Source organism: Salvelinus fontinalis, chromosome 3 (genome assembly GCF_029448725.1).
Source record: "Salvelinus fontinalis isolate EN_2023a chromosome 3, ASM2944872v1, whole genome shotgun sequence".
Lineage (NCBI taxonomy): Eukaryota > Metazoa > Chordata > Actinopteri > Salmoniformes > Salmonidae > Salvelinus > Salvelinus fontinalis.
This window is the reverse complement of record NC_074667.1, coordinates 8611149-8629365: the sequence shown is the minus strand read 5'-3', so window position 1 is coordinate 8629365 and position 18217 is coordinate 8611149. Positions and strand designations below refer to the sequence as shown.

The 18217-nt window shown below is 41.8% G+C and overlaps 2 protein-coding genes across 2 annotated transcripts in view; one reads left to right on the top strand and one right to left on the bottom strand.

The window, feature by feature from the left end:
- The window catches only part of LOC129837912 (phosphoribosyl pyrophosphate synthase-associated protein 1-like), a 28559-nt gene extending 17214 nt beyond the window's left edge, over positions 1-11345 (top strand). Inside the window, exons 5-10 of the mRNA XM_055904440.1 lie at positions 5036-5151; positions 5291-5346; positions 5475-5629; positions 8664-8734; positions 10565-10711; positions 11040-11345. Of these exons, the coding sequence (XP_055760415.1) occupies positions 5036-5151; positions 5291-5346; positions 5475-5629; positions 8664-8734; positions 10565-10711; positions 11040-11198 (704 nt within the window). The 3' untranslated portion in view covers positions 11199-11345. The remainder of the gene's footprint in view (positions 1-5035; positions 5152-5290; positions 5347-5474; positions 5630-8663; positions 8735-10564; positions 10712-11039) is intronic.
- A 3313-nt stretch (positions 11346-14658) lies between these two features.
- On the bottom strand, positions 14659-16431 carry LOC129837927 (GTP-binding protein Rhes-like). The gene has a single exon (XM_055904463.1). The coding sequence runs from the start codon at positions 16141-16143 to the stop codon at positions 15508-15510; it is 636 nt and encodes a 211-aa protein (XP_055760438.1). The 5' UTR covers positions 16144-16431; the 3' UTR covers positions 14659-15507.
- Positions 16432-18217: the final 1786 nt, after the last annotated feature.

Below are 18217 nucleotides of genomic sequence, written 5' to 3'. Positions count from 1 at the left end.
TTTACCACGTACTGTGAGGTAACGCAGCCTGGTCTCAAATCAACTTTTATTAGTCACATACACGTGTTTAGCAGATCTTATTGCGGGTGTAGCAAAATACTTGTGTTTCTAGCTCCAGCAGTGCAGTAATATCTAACACGTAAATATTAACAATTTCACAATACACACAAATAAGTAAAGGAATGGAATTAAGAATATATAAATATATGGACGAACAATGTCAGAGTGGCATAGACTTAAGATACAGTATATACATATGAGAAGAGTAATGCAAAATATGTAAACAATATTAAAGTAACTAATGTTCCAATTACTAGTGCCCAATGATTTCAAGTATATTTATTTAGGCAGCAGTCTCTAATGTGCTAGTGATGGCTATTTAACAGTCTGATGGCCTTGAGATAGAAGCTGTTTTTCAGTCTCTCGGTCCCAGCTTTGATGCACCTGTACTGACCTCGCCTTCTGGATGATAGCGGGGTGACCAGGCAGTGGCTCAGGTGGTTGTTGTCCTTGATGATCTACTAGACGTAACATAGGAAATGTAAATCCCGGGACACAGAAGTTGTATGATATGTTACATAAGACAGATGGTCTAAGGCAAAAATTTGATGTCGGGTGGGTGGGCGGGCTTACACGGAATCCAAACCGGCTGCGCGCGTGTGCCATCGTGCATAAATGTATTTTGCCCCCCCACACCAAACGCGATCACGACACGCAGGTTAAAATATCAAAACAAACTCTGAACCAATGACATTAATTTGGGGACAGGTCGAAAAGCATTAAACATGTATGGCAATTTAGCTAGTTAGCTTGCACTTGCTAGCTTACCTTAATTTGTCCTATTTAGCTAGCTTGCTGTTGCTAGCTAATTTGTCCTGGGATATTAACATTGAGTTGTTATTTTACCTGAAATGCACAAGGACCTCTACTCCGACAATGAATCCACACATAAAATGGCCAACTGAATCGTTTCTAGCCATCTCTCCTCCTTCCAGGCTTTTTCATCTTTGAACTTATATGGTGATCGCATCTAAACTTTCATTGTACACTGTTCAAAAAAATAAAGGGAACACTTAAACAACACAATGTAACTCCAAGTCAATCACACTTCTGTGAAATCAAACTTTCCACTTAGGAAGCAACACTGATTGACAATAGATTTCACATGCTGTTGTGCAAATGGAATAGACAAAAGGTGGAAATTATAGGCAATTAGCAAGACACCCCCCAAAACAGGAGTGATTCTGCAGGTGGTGACCACAGACCACTTCTCAGTTCCTATGCTTCCTGGCTGATGTTTTGGTCACATTTGAATGCTGGCGGTGCTCTCACTCTAGTGGTAGCATGAGACGGAGTCTACAACCCACACAAGTGGCTCAGGTAGTGCAGTTCATCCAGGATGGCACATCAATGCGAACTGTGGCAAAAAGGTTTGCTGTGTCTGTCAGCGTAGTGTCCAGAGCATGGAGGCGCTACCAGGAGACAGGCCAGTACATCAGGAGACGTGGAGGAGGCCGTAGGAGGGCAACAACCCAGAAGCAGGACCGGTACCTCCGCCTTTGTGCAAGGAGGTGCACTGCCAGCGCCCTGCAAAATGACCTCCAGCAGGCCACAAATGTGCCTGTCTCCTGGTAGCGCCTGCATGCTCTGGACACTACGCTGACAGACACAGCAAACCTTTTTGCCACAGTTCGCATTGATGTGCCATCCTGGATGAACTGCACTACCTGAGCCCCTTGTGTGGGTTGTAGACTCCGTCTCATGCTACCACTAGAGTGAGAGCACCGCCAGCATTCAAAAGTGACCAAAACATCAGCCAGGAAGCATAGGAACTGATAAGTGGTCTGTGGTCACCACCTGCAGAATCACTCCTGTTTTGGGGGGAGTCTTGCTAATTGCCTATAATTTCCACCTTTTGTCTATTCCATTTGCACAACAGCATGTGAAATGTATTGTCAATCAGTGTTGCTTCCTAAGTGGACAGTTTGATTTCACAGAAGTGTGATTGACTTGGAGTTACATTGTGTTGTTTAAGTGTTCCCTTTATTTTTTTGAGCAGTGTATTACCACGACAACCGGCAACACAGTTCGTCTTTCAATCACCCAGGTGGGTATAACCAATGAGAAGATGGCACGTGGGTAGCTGCTTCTATAAACCAATGAGGAGATGGGAGAGGCAGGACTTTACGCGCGATCTGCGTCAGAAATAGGAATTACTTCTATTTTAGCCCTTGACGTCGCAGACGCTCGTTGGCACGCGTGAGCAGTGTGGGTGCAATAATTGTATAACATGGATTTCTACATTTATTTTGCGACGCTCGTGCACACAACGTGTCCGGTCGGGTCAGCATGTTATAAGGCGAATGTCTAGCATCCCAAAGGTTGCGAGTTCGAATTTCATCACGGATAACTTCAGCATTTAAGCTACTTTTCAACTACTTAGCATGTTAGCTAACCCTAACCCTTTTAGCTAACCTTAACCGCATCATACGTTTTGTAACTTTATAGTACGTTTTGGAAATTCTGAACATATTGTACGTTTTGAAAAATTGTAGTTTATTTTTATTCAACCTTTAATTTAGCTAGGCAAGTCACTTAAGAACAATTTATTATTTACTATGACGGCCTACCAAAAGGCCTCCTACGGGGGCTGGGATTGTAAAATAAAATGTAGGACAAAACACAGCATGGCAGCAACACATCATGACAACAACATAGCAGCAAAGCAACATGGTAGCAGCACAAAACAGTACAAACATTATTGGGTACAGAGGGCAAGAAGGTAGAGACAACAATACATCACACGAAGCAGCCACAACTGTCAGTAAGAGTGTCCATGATTGAGTCTTTGAATGAAGAGATGGAGAGAAAACGGTCCAGTTTGAGTGTTGTAGAGCATTTAACACACAATCCGGGGAAGGGCCAGCTGAGAATAAGACTGTATTGTCTGCATATAATTGGATGAGAGCGCTTCCTATTGCTTGAGCTATGTTGACATATAAACTCAGCAAAAAAAGAAACGTCCTCTCACTGTCAACTGCCAACTAACGTGTAAATATTTGTATGAACATACGAATCAACAACAGACATAAACTGAACAAGTTCCATAGACATGTAACTAAAATCAAATCAAAAGTAAGTCAGTATCTGGTGTGGCCACCAGCTACACTAAGTACTGCAGTCCATCGGGCAGTTGTTGATGCCATCCTGTACCTGTCCTGCAGGTGTAATGTTCGAATGTACCGATCTTGTGCAGGTGTTGTTACACGTGGTCTGCCACTGCGAGGACGATCAGCTGTCTGTCCTGTCTCCCTGTAGCGCTGTCTTAGGCGTCTTAGGCACGTTCACATAGATGAGCAGGGACCCTGGGCATCTTTCTTTTGGTGTTTTTCAGAGTCAGTAGAAAGGCCTCTTTAGTGTCCTAAGTTTTCATATCTGTGAACTTAATTGCCTACCGGCTGTAAGCTGTTATTGTCTTAACGACCGTTCCATAGGTGCATGTTATTAATTGTTTGTGGTTCATTGAACAAGCATGGGAAACATTGTTTAAACCCTTTACAATGAAGATCTTTGAGGTTAATTCGTAAAAATCCAAATAACTTTGAAAGACAGGGTCCTGAAAAAGGGATGTTTATTTTTTTCCCCTGAATTTATAATACAAATTGTAATTCATAACATATCATACGAAATGGGTGATGTACATCCACAAATAAATAAATACCATACGAAACATAACATATTAGATGGAGTGTCTTCGATTTACGAACAGAATAATACGAAATGCTCTGAGACCGGGTAACGTTACACCATAGCAAGTAAACTCTCACCACATACAGCTAGCAGAAAAGCTAACGGTCATATTATGGTATTTTAGTAGGGAAACACTTATTGCATCACCCTGTAAAAGCTAACACCCTGACTAGACCGGGCACATTGCATGCGCAAGCATGTGTACAAAGAAAATGTACACATGAATATTATTCAATCATTTTATCCACATTGCTCTTGTGTGTTAACGAGCGTCTGTGTTGCCGAATGCTAAAATAGAACTTGTTTTGGTTTTCACAAGATACAAACCCACGTGGGTGCTTGAAAGTCTAAACGAGGAGAGAATAATAAAAGGGAAACAGTTATCTTTGATCTGTGGATTAATCGTCAGAGTAGAGAAACACCATTTTGTATTACCGGGCTCTAACATCTAAAAAGAGGACCATATGCATGTCAGGTTAAATTACAATCCAATGTTCATCTCCCAGGCAAACCGAAAAATGTCTGTAAATGTTTTTGTTTCGATCTGCCCCGAAATTAATAGAATTGATTCACACTTGGTTTTCACACACGTGTCTGAGGGGATGGACAAAATTATAATTTGCATGCGGACATGCGCAAGCCAGTCTAGCCGGGGTGTTGCTTTACCCAGTGGTGGATAAAGTACCCAATTGTCATACTTGAGTAAAAGTAAAGATACCTTAATAGGAAATTACTCAAGTGAAAGTCACGCAGGAAAATACTACTTGAGTAAAAGTCTAAAAGTATTTGGTTATAAATATACTTAGCTATCAAAAGTAAATGTAATTTCAAAAATATACTTATGTATCAAAAGTAAAATTATAAATTGTTTCAAATTGCTTATTAAGCAAACCAGACGGCACAATTCTTTTTTTTTTAATGTAAGGATAACCAGGGTCACACTACAACATGCAGGCATAATTTACAAGCGAAGCATTTATGTTTAGTGAGTCTGCCAGATCAGAGGCAGTAGGGATGTTATCTTGAAATTTGCGTGAATTGGACCATTTTCCTGTCCTGCTAAGCATTCAAAATGTAACGAGTAATTTTGGGTGTCAGGGAAATGTATGAAGTAAAATATACAGACATTTTATTTAGGAATGTAGTGAAGTAAAAGTTGTCATATAAATAGTAAAGTACAGATACCCCCCCCCCCCCTCCCCCAAAAAACTACTTAAGTAGTACTTTAAAGTATTTTTGCTTAAGTATTTTACACCACTGGCTTGACCCACTGGTGTTATCACAGGGCTGACTCACATCATCACCATGGACCTACACCAGAAGGAGATCCAGGGCTTCTTCAGTTTCCCTGTTGATAACCTGCGTGCCTCGCCCTTCCTGCTACAGTACATCCAGGAGGAAGTAAGACTACCCAGAATCCTCTCCAGTCACTTGTATCATTATATCATGTATTTGTTGACTAAAGTTTAGTTTTAATCTGGCGTTGAACTGTGAAATCATGTTGGATAATGTTTATTTGTTACTGTTTATTTGTTTCTAGATTCCAGACTACAGAAATGCCATTATCGTTGCAAAGTCTCCTTCGGCGGCCAAGAGGTAACATAAAGGTTGGGAGTTTTCCAGCAAGATGGATAGTGAATGATCTGAAGTGTGTTTTGTGGCTGCAGATTTGTGGGTGATTGTGTTTGCTCTGTATGTATTTAAATCCTTTGTGTGCGTTCCAGAGCTCAATCCTATGCTGAGAGGCTGCGGCTGGGCCTGGCGGTGATGCACGGGGAGGCCCAGTGTTCAGAGTCTGACATGGCCGACGGAAGACACTCTCCCCCTCCAATGTCTTCAGGACGCACCACCTCTGGTCACCCTGGTCTGGAGCTGCCATGTAAGACACTCCCCGACACGCACATGCGTGTGCACACACACACACACACACACACACACACTAGAAAATACTCCTGCCTTTGATCCTAACACACAAAAATCACTGTTGCGTTGCTCTCATGTATATAATCAGCCTAATCAGCAGACAGTGCTGGTTTATGTAACCACTAGTGTCAGGACAGGATGAGTTGAGCCCTGACTGCTGTCTATCTGAGGAATCCATAGAAAGGTAATGAGTCTGAACAGCAGGGTTAAACACCCACTGCTTATGGGGAGTAGACGGCACTGGGATGGGCCTCCCATGTAGCATGCATACACTTGTGAACGGACGTACACCCAGACTCTGATCCTATCCATTGTAGAGCCACTGTAAAACATGGCATTTGGGTCAAAGTGCGGCTTTACAGAGATCGAATGGAACAGTATTTACAGAAAAGAGAACAAACTATTTTACATTTATGGACTGGAAAAGTGGTAATCTGTCCGAATAACAACCCATAGCCGAGAGAGAGTTATTTTTTACAAATCCAATTGTCACAGACATGCTGTAAAAATATCTAGCCCTGAATTCCATAAGGTACCAGTAGCAAAGAGGACCTCCACACATTGTCCTCATGCTGACAGTGTACAACTGGAGTGTTCAGCCAGACAGGGCTGTAGTATGTGTTGGTTCAGCAACAAAGCACTCCTTCTCAGCAGCCTGACACTACTGCAGATGCCTGTGAAATACTGCAGGCAATAACAGGCGTCCGTTCCCCTCTACCCTCCTCGTTTCTCTCCTCCACACAGCCTCTGGATTTCTCTTCTCGCCCTCTTTTTCTTATTTTTTCTCCTCCCTTTTTATACGCCGACTGTATTTATTTTCTCTCATACTTCTCTCCATTTCCTCCCTCCTTTATACAGGAACAGGGTACGGACATTACCAAAACAGCAGCTAAATTCAGATACGGAGCGAAGTGACACGTTTAATCTTTGAGAAAATGAGACAATTTTTCCCCCCTGTGTTATTCTTTATATTAAACTTTATTTTATTGCGTTCCTTGGATAAATAGGACCAGAAGGCCTGTCTTCAGTTCTGGAGTTGTTTGTCTGTATGCTGCCTTTGTTTGTCTGTATGTTTTTTTTATATACTCTCTGTATATGACAGTGTTAACGTATCCCGTTTTATCTTTTGAAGACACAGGGAGGCACCAGGCTTCATTCCCAGGCATAGAGCTCCCAAGTACGACCGTAATGCTCAACTCTCTCTTCCTCTGACCCCCATCCTGTAATACTATCTGTGATCGCTTATACCTGCCTGCATGTGATGTTGATGTCTACTGAGGGAGTTTCCATTTCTAGCAGCACTGACCTTCTAAATTCCCCTTTGTGAAGATCTCAGTTCAGTTAAGTGTTTAGACTGAGGGCGGGGGCGGGGGTCAAACATACGCGGGGGTTTGAGTAAAAAAAACAAAAAAACATTGAAATGACTAAAACCACATCTGAACTGTGTAGAAATGATAATGGTCCTATAATATAATTAGTCTTTTAATTTTTTGCTCCACCTGCTAGCAGTCATCGAAACGAAAGCCAGACAGTCGTGGGAGCATTGGAAATTCCAAAAGCGACGGATAGAGTACTATTTTTTTTTTTAATTGGACGGTGAGGAGATGTAGTCAATTTTAAGTGCGGCCCCCGGACCTCAGTGAAGACCCCCCCCCCCCCCCCCCCCCCCCCTGGTTTCGACTGTTGGCTGTCACCAAATCTGGTATGATTATTGAAACAAGATATCTGTAAAACAGCAGATTTCTTCACCTCCAAATTGGTGTCAAGGTCTTTGAGATCATCCCAAGTTTACAGGGTACGGTATTCCTCACTTGATGCATTTTTGACATTTACATGCCTTTTGTCTAATACACAATTAACTGTGAACGTCCAAAATTCCAATGAAATCATCACATTCAACCCTACCGATAGCAATACGGATTTGCTGGATGCATTCATGCAAGCATCATTGGAAAAATACCTGGCTCTTCCTAATGTATACTTTGGAGTTGCACTACAATTAATATCCGTTTGAAACCGTGTGGCTTGTCAACATTCCCTTCAGCATGCCTCTCATCCTCAAATGTAGCATTTATCTGACCTTTGACCCCTTCAAAGCAACCAACAAAAGGGCTGCTAATGCATATGGCTTACCAGAGGGCACCTACTGTATTCCACTGCCAGGTTGGTGATTGGCATACATTTTATGGAGCCAATCATTTCCCCATAAACATTATGCCATTTGGGCAATTTAACTACGTCTATAACTCCAAATGGAGATGAAGGAAACATTGCAAGCACCTCAGAGGCCGAATGAGGCATGATGGCAAGCTTGGTTGTTCCCCTGCATCCTTTCTCTTGATCAATTCCTAGTTTAGAATTTTTCGAGCTAACTTGCTGTTTCAGCAACGGTATGATTCTTGTTTATTTAAAAACTCACCCCTCTCCCTGAAGCCTTAAAAAAAAATATTTTAACAACATTATTTTGTTAATGTCAACACCTCAGTTCCAAGTAGAGCCTCATGATTCAACCCTGAGAGTTTTTAAATGCGCAGACATCTGGTTGGACGCCTCCGGGCTGACGATGAGGACACTGCTTTGAAGTCGGTTGTGATTTGGCATGGCATGGGGTTGCTGTGGGGATCCCTAAATCCCAAACCGGATGTTTTATTTGTGGGAAGGAAGACAGCTCTATACTCATGAGCCATGTGTTGCTACCATCACAATATGCCTGAAGCTGCCCTATACGTACAGTGGCCCAAATCATTTCACCTAGTTGTCCCGTCTGTCAAAATGAGCGTTTTCAGGATGATTCTGTAGCGGGTTGTAGCTGTCTGTGGACGTTGAGGTAGAGCTGTCGTGCATGGAGGGTCTTTGCAGGTGTTGAACGTGATCCCTTCTTACTCATTCTCCTCAACCCAATCATTTGAATGTCATTTTCCCCCCCCCCTCATTTCCTCTGCACCACTGGTTTGAAAGTAATGATCAATCTCTCTCCTTTTCTCTTTCAGTAATGATGGCCAAGGAGAAACCGCCTATCACTGTAGTGGGAGATGTGGGAGGTCGCATCGCTATCATTGTTGTAAGAATTCTATCGTCTCTCTTCTGTTTAACTTTGATCCCTATGGGACAAAAAAAACTGCATTGTCCAAGCTATTGCTAATAAGCAAGAGTTAAAGTGTTACAGTTGAAGTCGGAAGTTTACATGCACTTTAGCCAAATACATTTAAACTCAGTTTTTCACAATTCCTGACATTTAATCCCTGTTTTAGGTCAGTTAGGATCACCACTTTATTTTAAGAATGAGAAATGTCAAAATAATAATGATTTATTTCAGCTTTTATTTCTTTGATCACATTCCCAGTGGGTCAGAAGTTTACATACACTCAATTAGTATTTGGTAGCATTGCCTTTAAATTGTTTAACTTGGGTCAAATGTTTCGGGTAGCCTTCCATGAGCTTCCCACAATAAATTGAGTGAATTTTGGCCCATTCCTTCTGACAGAGCTGGTGTAACTGAGTCAGGTTTATAGGCCTCCATGCTCGCACATGCTTTTTCAGTTCTGCCAACAAATTTTCTATGGGATTGAGGTCAGGGCTTTGTGATGGCCACTCCAATACCTTGACTTTGTTGTCCTTAAGCCATTTTGCCACAACTTTGGGAGTAGGCTTGGAGTCATTGTCCATTTGGAAGACCCATTTGTGACCAAGCTTTAACTTCCTGACTGATGTCTTGATGTTGCATCAATATATCCACATAATTTTCCCCCTCATGATGCCATCTATTTTGTGAAGTGCACCAGTCCCCTCTGCAGCAAAGCACCCCCACAACATGATGCTGCCACCCCGTGCTTCACGGTTGGGATGGTGTTCTTCACCTTGCAAGCCTCCCTCTTTTTCCTCCAAACATAACGATAGCCAAACAGTTCTATTTTTGTTTCATCAGACCAGAGGACATTTCTCCAAAAAGTACGATCTTTGTCCCCATGTGCAGTTGCGAACCCTAGTCTGGCTTTTTATGTGGGTTTTGGAGCAGTGGCTTTTTCCTTGCTGAGCGGCCTTTCAGGTTATGTCGATATACAGGACTCGTTTTACTGTGGATAAAGATACTTTTGTACCTGTTTCCTCCAGCATCTTCACAATGTCCTTTGATCCTGTTCTGGGATTGATTTGCACTTTTCGCACCACAGTACGTTCATCTCTAGGAGACAGAACGCGTCTTCTTCCTGAGCGGTATGACGGCTGCGTGGTCCCATGGTGTTTATACTTGCGTGCAATTGTTTGTACAGATGAACGTGATACCTTCAGGCATTTGGAAATTGCTTCCAAGGATAAACCAGATTTGTGGAGGTCTACAATTTTTTTTCTGAGGTCTTGGCTGATTTCTTTTGATTTTCCCATGATGTCAAGCAAAGAGGCACTGTTTGAAGGTAGGCCTTGAAATACATCCACAGGTACACCTCCAATTGACTCAAATTATGTCAATTAGCCTATCAGAGGCTTCTAAAGCCATGACATCATTTTCTGGAGTTTTCCAAGCTGTTTAAAGGCACAGTCAACTTAGTGTGTGTAAACTTCTGACCCACTGGCATTGTGATACAGTGAATTATAAGTGAAATAATCTGTCTGTAGACAATTGTTGGAAAAATTACTTTTGTCATGCACAAAGTAGATGTCCTAACCGACTTGCCAAAACTATAGTTTGTTAACAAGAAATTTGTGGAGTGGTTGAAAAATGTGTTTTAATGACTCCAACCTAAATGTATGCATACTTCTGCCTTCAAATGTATAAAAACTATTTATGTTTAACACTCACTGTTCTGAGGAAGTCCTCATGTAAGATGTATTTGGACATACTGTATGACAGAGCTCGTGTGTCATTTAGACGCTAATAACTGTTTCCCTCTCTCAGGATGACATCATAGATGACGTGGAGGACTTTGTGGCGGCGGCTGAGATACTGAAAGAGAGGGGGGCCTATAAGATCTATATCATGGCGACACACGGCCTGCTCTCAGCAGAGGCCCCGCGGCTCATAGAGGAATCCGCCATCGACGAGGTAAGACGAAGGACACAGGCTGTATGCGCGCAGGCTTTTATTAAGCCTGAAATGGCTGTTTTTTTCTAACATCCACACAGCTGACAATTATTGTACGTAGTCTGTGCTGCTCTGATACTTGAAGCTGCTCAAGGTTGGAATTATGTCTCTTTACTGGATAAATCAAACTAATCTGCTTTCTTAAAAAGACAAGTACACAAACCGATACCCAAATACAGTAATATGCAATGCATACGCAAAAAAAATAACTTTGCATTCTTTAACATAGTCACTGCTGTAACCTAGCTCTCCATTTTGTGTTCTTGTCCCCCCCCCCCCCCCCCCCCAGGTGGTGGTGACCAATACAGTCCCTCATGAGGTCCAGAAGCTCCAGTGTCCCAAGATCAAGACGGTGGACGTCAGTATGATCCTGGCCGAGGCCATCCGACGCATCCACAACGGAGAGTCCATGGCCTACCTGTTCCGTAACATCACAGTAGATGACTGAGCTACACGCACAAACACGTTGTGTTCACACTGTGAGACCAAGGGTTTTCAATTCCGTTACATAGGAACTTGTTTCTTTTCATTCCAATTGACTTCCTATGTAGAACAAAATATCTTGCATTCTCAATAAATGTCTACTGTTCATGCATACCAATAGTCCTTTACTGTACTCTGCTATACTATGTGCATGGTAAATACATCACCCATGCAGACTCTCATGAAGCACAAAGTGCACTGATATATCTTGGATTCATTTCATTTAATCCCATGTTGTGTGTGTTGTATGCAACTTGTACAGCATAGCATTTGGTTAATTAAGCCTTTTTGATTAATATGTATTTGCGATCAATTGAACTCCAATATTGAAGCAAGACTGGTACATGGTTAGTCTTTTTGAAGGGTTACTGAATTAGCTTGTAGTTACATGCCCATGGCCCAAAGCCCTTCGCAGCCATTGAACTAGAGCACAGTATTGTAACAAGTGACAATGCCTATTTTAGTCACAGATACTGATACCTCTCTAACTGATATCGGACAAGAATAGACACTTAGACACAAGAATAGACACGTTTTCTGCACACAAAAAACATCATGACTAGGTTATTTCATCTGTCACTTTTCAAATTATGATAGACAAATCACGAGGACCTCAGTCTATCAGCAACTCTGTTTTCATGGGGATTTGATCTCCATTTGCTCATAGATTTAAACAGGGAATATGCATATCAAGGTATTTACTGAACCCATTAACCACACGGAAGTAGACAAGGCCGAGCCTTTGAAGAGAACAAATGCCTAAATCTGCTCTTACATACTTTCATGTGTAGCGATAATCTCTTCTCTCTCGTTCCCTTGAAGCTTTGTGTTCTGTTGAAGTCTGTCATGAGCAAACAACAGTCTGAATGGTGATACACTGGCTCTGTTCTGCAGAGGTGCATTGAGTTGGCCTTGTCTGTTTCTAGATATTGCGTGCCTCTCGTCTCCCTCACACAGCTAAGTGTTTACCATCAGTGGACTGAATAAACCTGTTGAGCTGATTGTTGGAGGGTCAAGCTGAATAGCTCTGTCAGTTGTCTCTTTCTGCCATCTTATTCAATACGCCTACTTCTCTCGTCTTTTCTGATCTACCACACACTCAATGACTCAATGGAAACATTGTCTCTCAATGTTGACGGTGGTTTCGGGTGCGTGTGTAACATCTGGGTTCCTCTATAAATTCAAATGAAGCCTGTCTGATTTCCATGTGAACCGTGTCATGAAAGCAAGTGGCACTGGCTTAAAAGAATGAGGCAAGTGCATGGATGGACTAGGCAACGAGTCTGTTAAAGAAGTGAGGACATGTATATTTTGTAGTTTTATTTATTTTTTCCCCACGTGTGCAAGTGATATCACATAATTTCACTTCTGCTTGTCTGAGGAGACCGCATTAATAGCAACTACGGTATATCGCTAAAAGTAGAAGGACCACAGTTCATTATGGGATAGAATGTGGAGTCAAACGGCACCTGCTAGCTATGTCGTGCAAGCAGCATATTAAGAGAATTTGTATATTGTCTCAACCAGCTTGTTGATCTGTCTTCACAGAACACATCACATTTCATAGCGAATGTTTGAACTTGAGATGCATTGTAGTCGTCAAAAAGAGTCCAGGACCCTGAACTTGTTCTAAACGCCTCAGGATTCTCTGAAACAACTGCTGAGGAGCTTTGACCAAGTCTAGGGGCAGAGACAACCAGAGACACTGGACAATCCATCTGAACTGAGGACACGATATGTACTTTTAACTTATTTCGATTCTCTACAAAAAATAAACCAAGTCATTTCAATACAGTAGGCTGTAGTACTACATTCAGTAAACACTCATCGCAGACAATTATTGCATATGAGAACCAATTTTAGGCATAACAATTAAAACGCCCCCAGTCATGTCATTGAATAACACTATTGTGTCTCAAAGGCCTTTACGTACCTGTTCGTCTGTGTGTATATAGAGCTCTCTTCTCCAGTCGTCCATTCTGTGAATGAATAGGGGGAGAGTACGGAAGAATGTTTTAACTGGACAGAAAGAGGAACTACAGGCCTAACGTTCAACAGGCCACTTCCCCATATGAGAAGGGAAACAATGCATCTGATGAGGACAGGGGGAAGCACATGGACCAACCACAGCTATTGGTGGAGACAGAGTGTGTTGTACTTTACTTCTATGTTGGAAGCTGTGACCGTGTTGTCTGTGTTCATGACATTCAGGGAACATCCGCACACATATTTCTTTCAGTGTTTTTAACATTCCTAATATGCTCAATTACAATGAGCTTCTATTTGATTTATGGTGCAAGGCTATCGAAATAAGCCAGAAATACAATACTTTGTACGGGATATGCCTTGTAAAGTACAAAGGTCCCAAGATGGGCTCACTCAAGTGCAGTATATTGTGCTAAATACCTTATATCAGTTGAGAAAGGTTGCCTATTGTCTCATAATGATGCTAATTTGCATACAGCACTGAGGCTTGTGGCGCATGCCTAGACTGCTCACAGGTGTAACTAATTTAGCCAAATTTTGTTTGTGAGAGCAACGGTCAATGTCTCAAAGGAAGACTGATTTAAATACAGTAATTTTAAAGAAATACAAAGATTTATGCTCATAAAGTTGATCAATATTTTATGAAGGGGGGCGCAGTGAAAGACAACTGTGGTTAGAGGGCGACGTTGGACTGTAATACAGCCTGCACAATTCAGTTCGACGCCTTTTCTGGACCAAGAAGTGGGGCTGTGTGAACTGAATCACAGTAAGCTATATCTGCAATTTCTATAAGCCTATCTTGTTCTTTACAGTTAGAAATGACGGTTTACGCTTAATGTTATTCAATTGTATTCCTGGTAGCCTGATAACGCCAGCATAGTCATCTTTAAACATTTTATCAGAAAGTGCCTTGTGTAATTGTAAGTTATACCCTAGGCCAGGGATGGGCAACTGGCAGCTCTTTTGTAGGCCCGCGGATCAATTTCCCCCACCCCCCAATTTTTTTTTTAGCTTAGGGCCCTCAAAAGGCATGTGTGGGTATGGATGTGGTTATGCAGACCCGTGAGCCACAGTGGCCCCTCATGAGTCCCTACCCCCATCAAAGTTGCCCATCCCTGGTCTAAGCCTTATCCTACAGTGCAAACTTTCACTAGTAGTGGGATTTGATAGTATGTTTTTGTAGTTTGTTTGTGGAAATTTGTTGATACCTGAACCAGACTACAGGTAGTAGATGGTGTCCACGTCATGGTGCACCTGCACATCTATTGGGGCCATGATGATAGATAGACCGTTGCTATTTGATTGACGTGTGCGATGTCTGATGTGTGTGACATCCGTTTCACTCCTCCAGTTTGTGTCTGCGTTGTTCATTCTCTATTGAGAATGCAAATGTGTCTCTCATATTCATAATGCAGTTAGTTATTACAGGAGATCATAGCTTTATTTTATTTGTGTACTATTTATTTAGCTTTATGGGGTAAACATTTCATTGTAAAATGAACACTGGTAAAGCGGTTTCATGTATAAATCATGAATTTAAAAAATGTAAGAATATAAAAACATGTTTAAAATAAAAATTGCATGTAGTAGACATTTGCATGTCACCACTTTTTACACACATTAATCAAGTCATGCTTAATAGCAAATCAATAAAAAAAAATTGAATACAAGCGAGTCTTTTGTAAACAATAATGCTGTGCTACACGTGAATTTCCAACTGAATAGATGGTGTTTTACATCAAACCATTAACTTTGCACAAACCCCAGCATATAAATCTTTCCTTTGAGTCAATAAATACTCTTCTTGTATGGTTGCAATAGTCAAATGTCTTATTACAAGTGAATGTCAAACACACGTTGCAAAATTAGCATCAATTGAATACAAAAGCTATACATTGATCTAAACGGAAACAGCAGAAGCCTGTTAACCAAATAAGCAGCATCACGTTACATTAAGTAAACAACTGAGCAGTTGAACATCTTTGTCACCATTTCACCCTTATCTCCCCACCTTACAATGTTTACATTAGTTGGACCAAGTCCTCTTTCACAACCATTCATTGTCGCCCATCCTCTTCCCATATCAACCACATCGCTTGGACAAGGGAAGCAGACGTGGAATCAAGAGTGTTTGGGAGTTCAGTTCTGTTTCAGCACACTGGCAGTCCCTCACCTCAACCTTTTCAGCCCATACATAGCAAAGTTTCCCTCTCCCTCTTGTCCAGCAGCACTTTAACAGGTGTACTAGCCCACGCCCTTTCCCTCTCTTTCTCCTTCCACCTGCCCTATTAGGAGATGATGCAGGAGTTGGTCTTGTTCATGGGCGGCCGGGAGGCCTTGGGATCTCCTTTGGGGAAGGTCTCCCTGCGGCGCCTCAGAGCAGGGCTCAGCCGGCAGGGCAGGTTGGTCTGCTGCAGCAGCTCCCTGAACACCTCCGTCACGTTGTTGTTCTCCTTGGCCGACGTCTCCACGTAGCTGTTGTTCCAGTCCAGCTCCACCGTTGACAGTACGTCGTCAGCTGCCACCTGCCGGTCGCTTCCCGCTCGGTCTGCCTTGTTGCCCACCACCACGATCGGGGTGTACTTGTCCTCCTTGACCTCCAGGATCTCGTCGCGGAGGCTCTTGACGGCCTCCAGCGACTCTGCGTCGTCGACCGCGTAGACCAGGGCGAAGGCGTCGCTGTTCTGGATGGAGAGCTTGCGCATGGCAGGGAAGGAGTAGCTGCCGCTGGTGTCCAGGATCTCCACGGTGACCTTAGAGCCCCCGATGTCGTACTCCTTGCTGTGCATCTCCTCCACGGTGCGCCGGTGCTTGGGCTCGAAGGTGTCCTGGAGGAAGCGGCGGATCAGGGCCGTCTTGCCCACGCCGGCCGCCCCCAGGAACACCAACCTCACCTGCGTCTTCTCCTTCACCGCTAGAGACATGATACTGCTTTTTGTCTGGATGACGATATGCTTCTAAAAGTGTCTTTAAAACTGGCCGCTCAGTCACTGACAGTCTCTGTCAGTAGACAGGTAGAATAGTAGAACGTAAGACCAGTCAAACTCTTCTGTCTTCTGGTGAAGTTGCTGTCGGTAGAAACAACTGCGCAATTCCACACTGAGTGTAGATTGTCAGAGATTTCTGTCCAAAGATTCTAGCATAAGGTCTCTGATAGTGCTCAAAGTTCTCTTGTAGTAGGTAGGTGCTTGTCTGCCTCTGTGGTTTTCCACGCTCCCTTTTATGTGTGTTTTTGGTCGCAGGGATTCCATGCCCTCTTCTGGCAGGAGCCAATCAGTTCACGGCTGTCTATTGAGGCATAAGATATGAGTGGCCAATCACTGGTCTGCATGCAAATGTGAGTACTAGACAGATTGGAGAGGGGGAAACTAAGTGATATCTGAAAGTGTATAACGAGCTACTGGTAGGAGCAGAAGTCTGATTATCATTCAACGCCGACTCACGTAACATTAGCTCACGGATGAAAGAGCAGCCTGATCATCTTGATATCCTATTTTGTGTTCATATGCACAATAAAAACGATCTATATTTTAGAAATATAGTAAATCCACCTTGAGTAGTGATTACAGTATGGACTTCAATGCAATAGAATGTGTTTGAGAGTGATTACAACAACAAAAGATTCCATCAAGGAGACTATTGCTTGCTGCTTGCTCTGTATTTCCTCATGGTTAAAGTCTCTCAGTCCACATCTAAATTGATTGATAATACATTTTGAATCAAATGATGACGTCCCACTTTATGACTCATGCTTGTCATTTTGTTCTACATGAACAACTCTTTGCCAGTGCAAGGACAGCCTGTCTGGTTTGCTATGGTCCTCCTGGTTAAATAAACCGTTCACCTCACATGACCGTCATGGTAATGTCTATATGTCACTCTAATAATGTATGACATAGATGATTAGCGTGACATAAATATACCCTTTGGCAGTGTTGGTCTGATTATTTAAGAAGCCAAATAGTGAGCTGAATATTATATCAGATGAAGTTAATCACAACACTCTGAATGTTATATCAGATGAAGTTAATCACAACACGCTGAATATTATATCAGATTAACTTAATCACAACACGCTGAATATTATATCAGATGAACTTAATCACAACACGCTGAATATTATATCAGATTAACTTAATCACAACACGCTGAATATTATATCAGATTAACTTAATCGCAACACGCTGAATATTATATCGGATGAATTTAATCACAACACGCTGAATATTATATCAGATGAACTTAATCACAACACTCTGAATATTATATCAGATGAACTTAATCGCAACACGCTGAATATTATATCAGATGAATTTAATCACAACACGCTGAATATTATATCAGATGAACTTAATCACAACACGCTGAATATTATATCAGATGAACTTAATCACAACACTCTGAATGTTATATCAGATGAACTTAATCACAACACGCTGAATATTATATCAGATGAAGTTAATCACAACACTCTGAATATTACATCAGATGAAGTTAATCACAACACGCTGAATATTATATCAGATGAAGTTAATCACAACACTCTGAATATTACATCAGATGAAGTTAATCACAACACGCTGAATATTATATCAGATGAAGTTAATCACAACACTCTGAATATTACATCAGATGAAGTTAATCACAACACGCTGAATATTATATCAGATGAAGTTAATCACAACACGCTGAATATTATATCAGATGAAGTTAATCACAACACTCTGAATATTACATCAGATGAAGTTAATCACAACACTCTGAATATTATATCAGATGAAGTTAATCACAACACGCTGAATATTATATCAGATGAAGTTAATCACAACACGCTGAATATTATATCAGATGAAGTTAATCACAACACTCTGAATATTACATCAGATGAAGTTAATCACAACACTCTGAATATTATATCAGATTAATTTAATCACAACACGCTGAATATTATATCAGATGAATTTAATCACAACACGCTGAATATTATATCAGATTAAC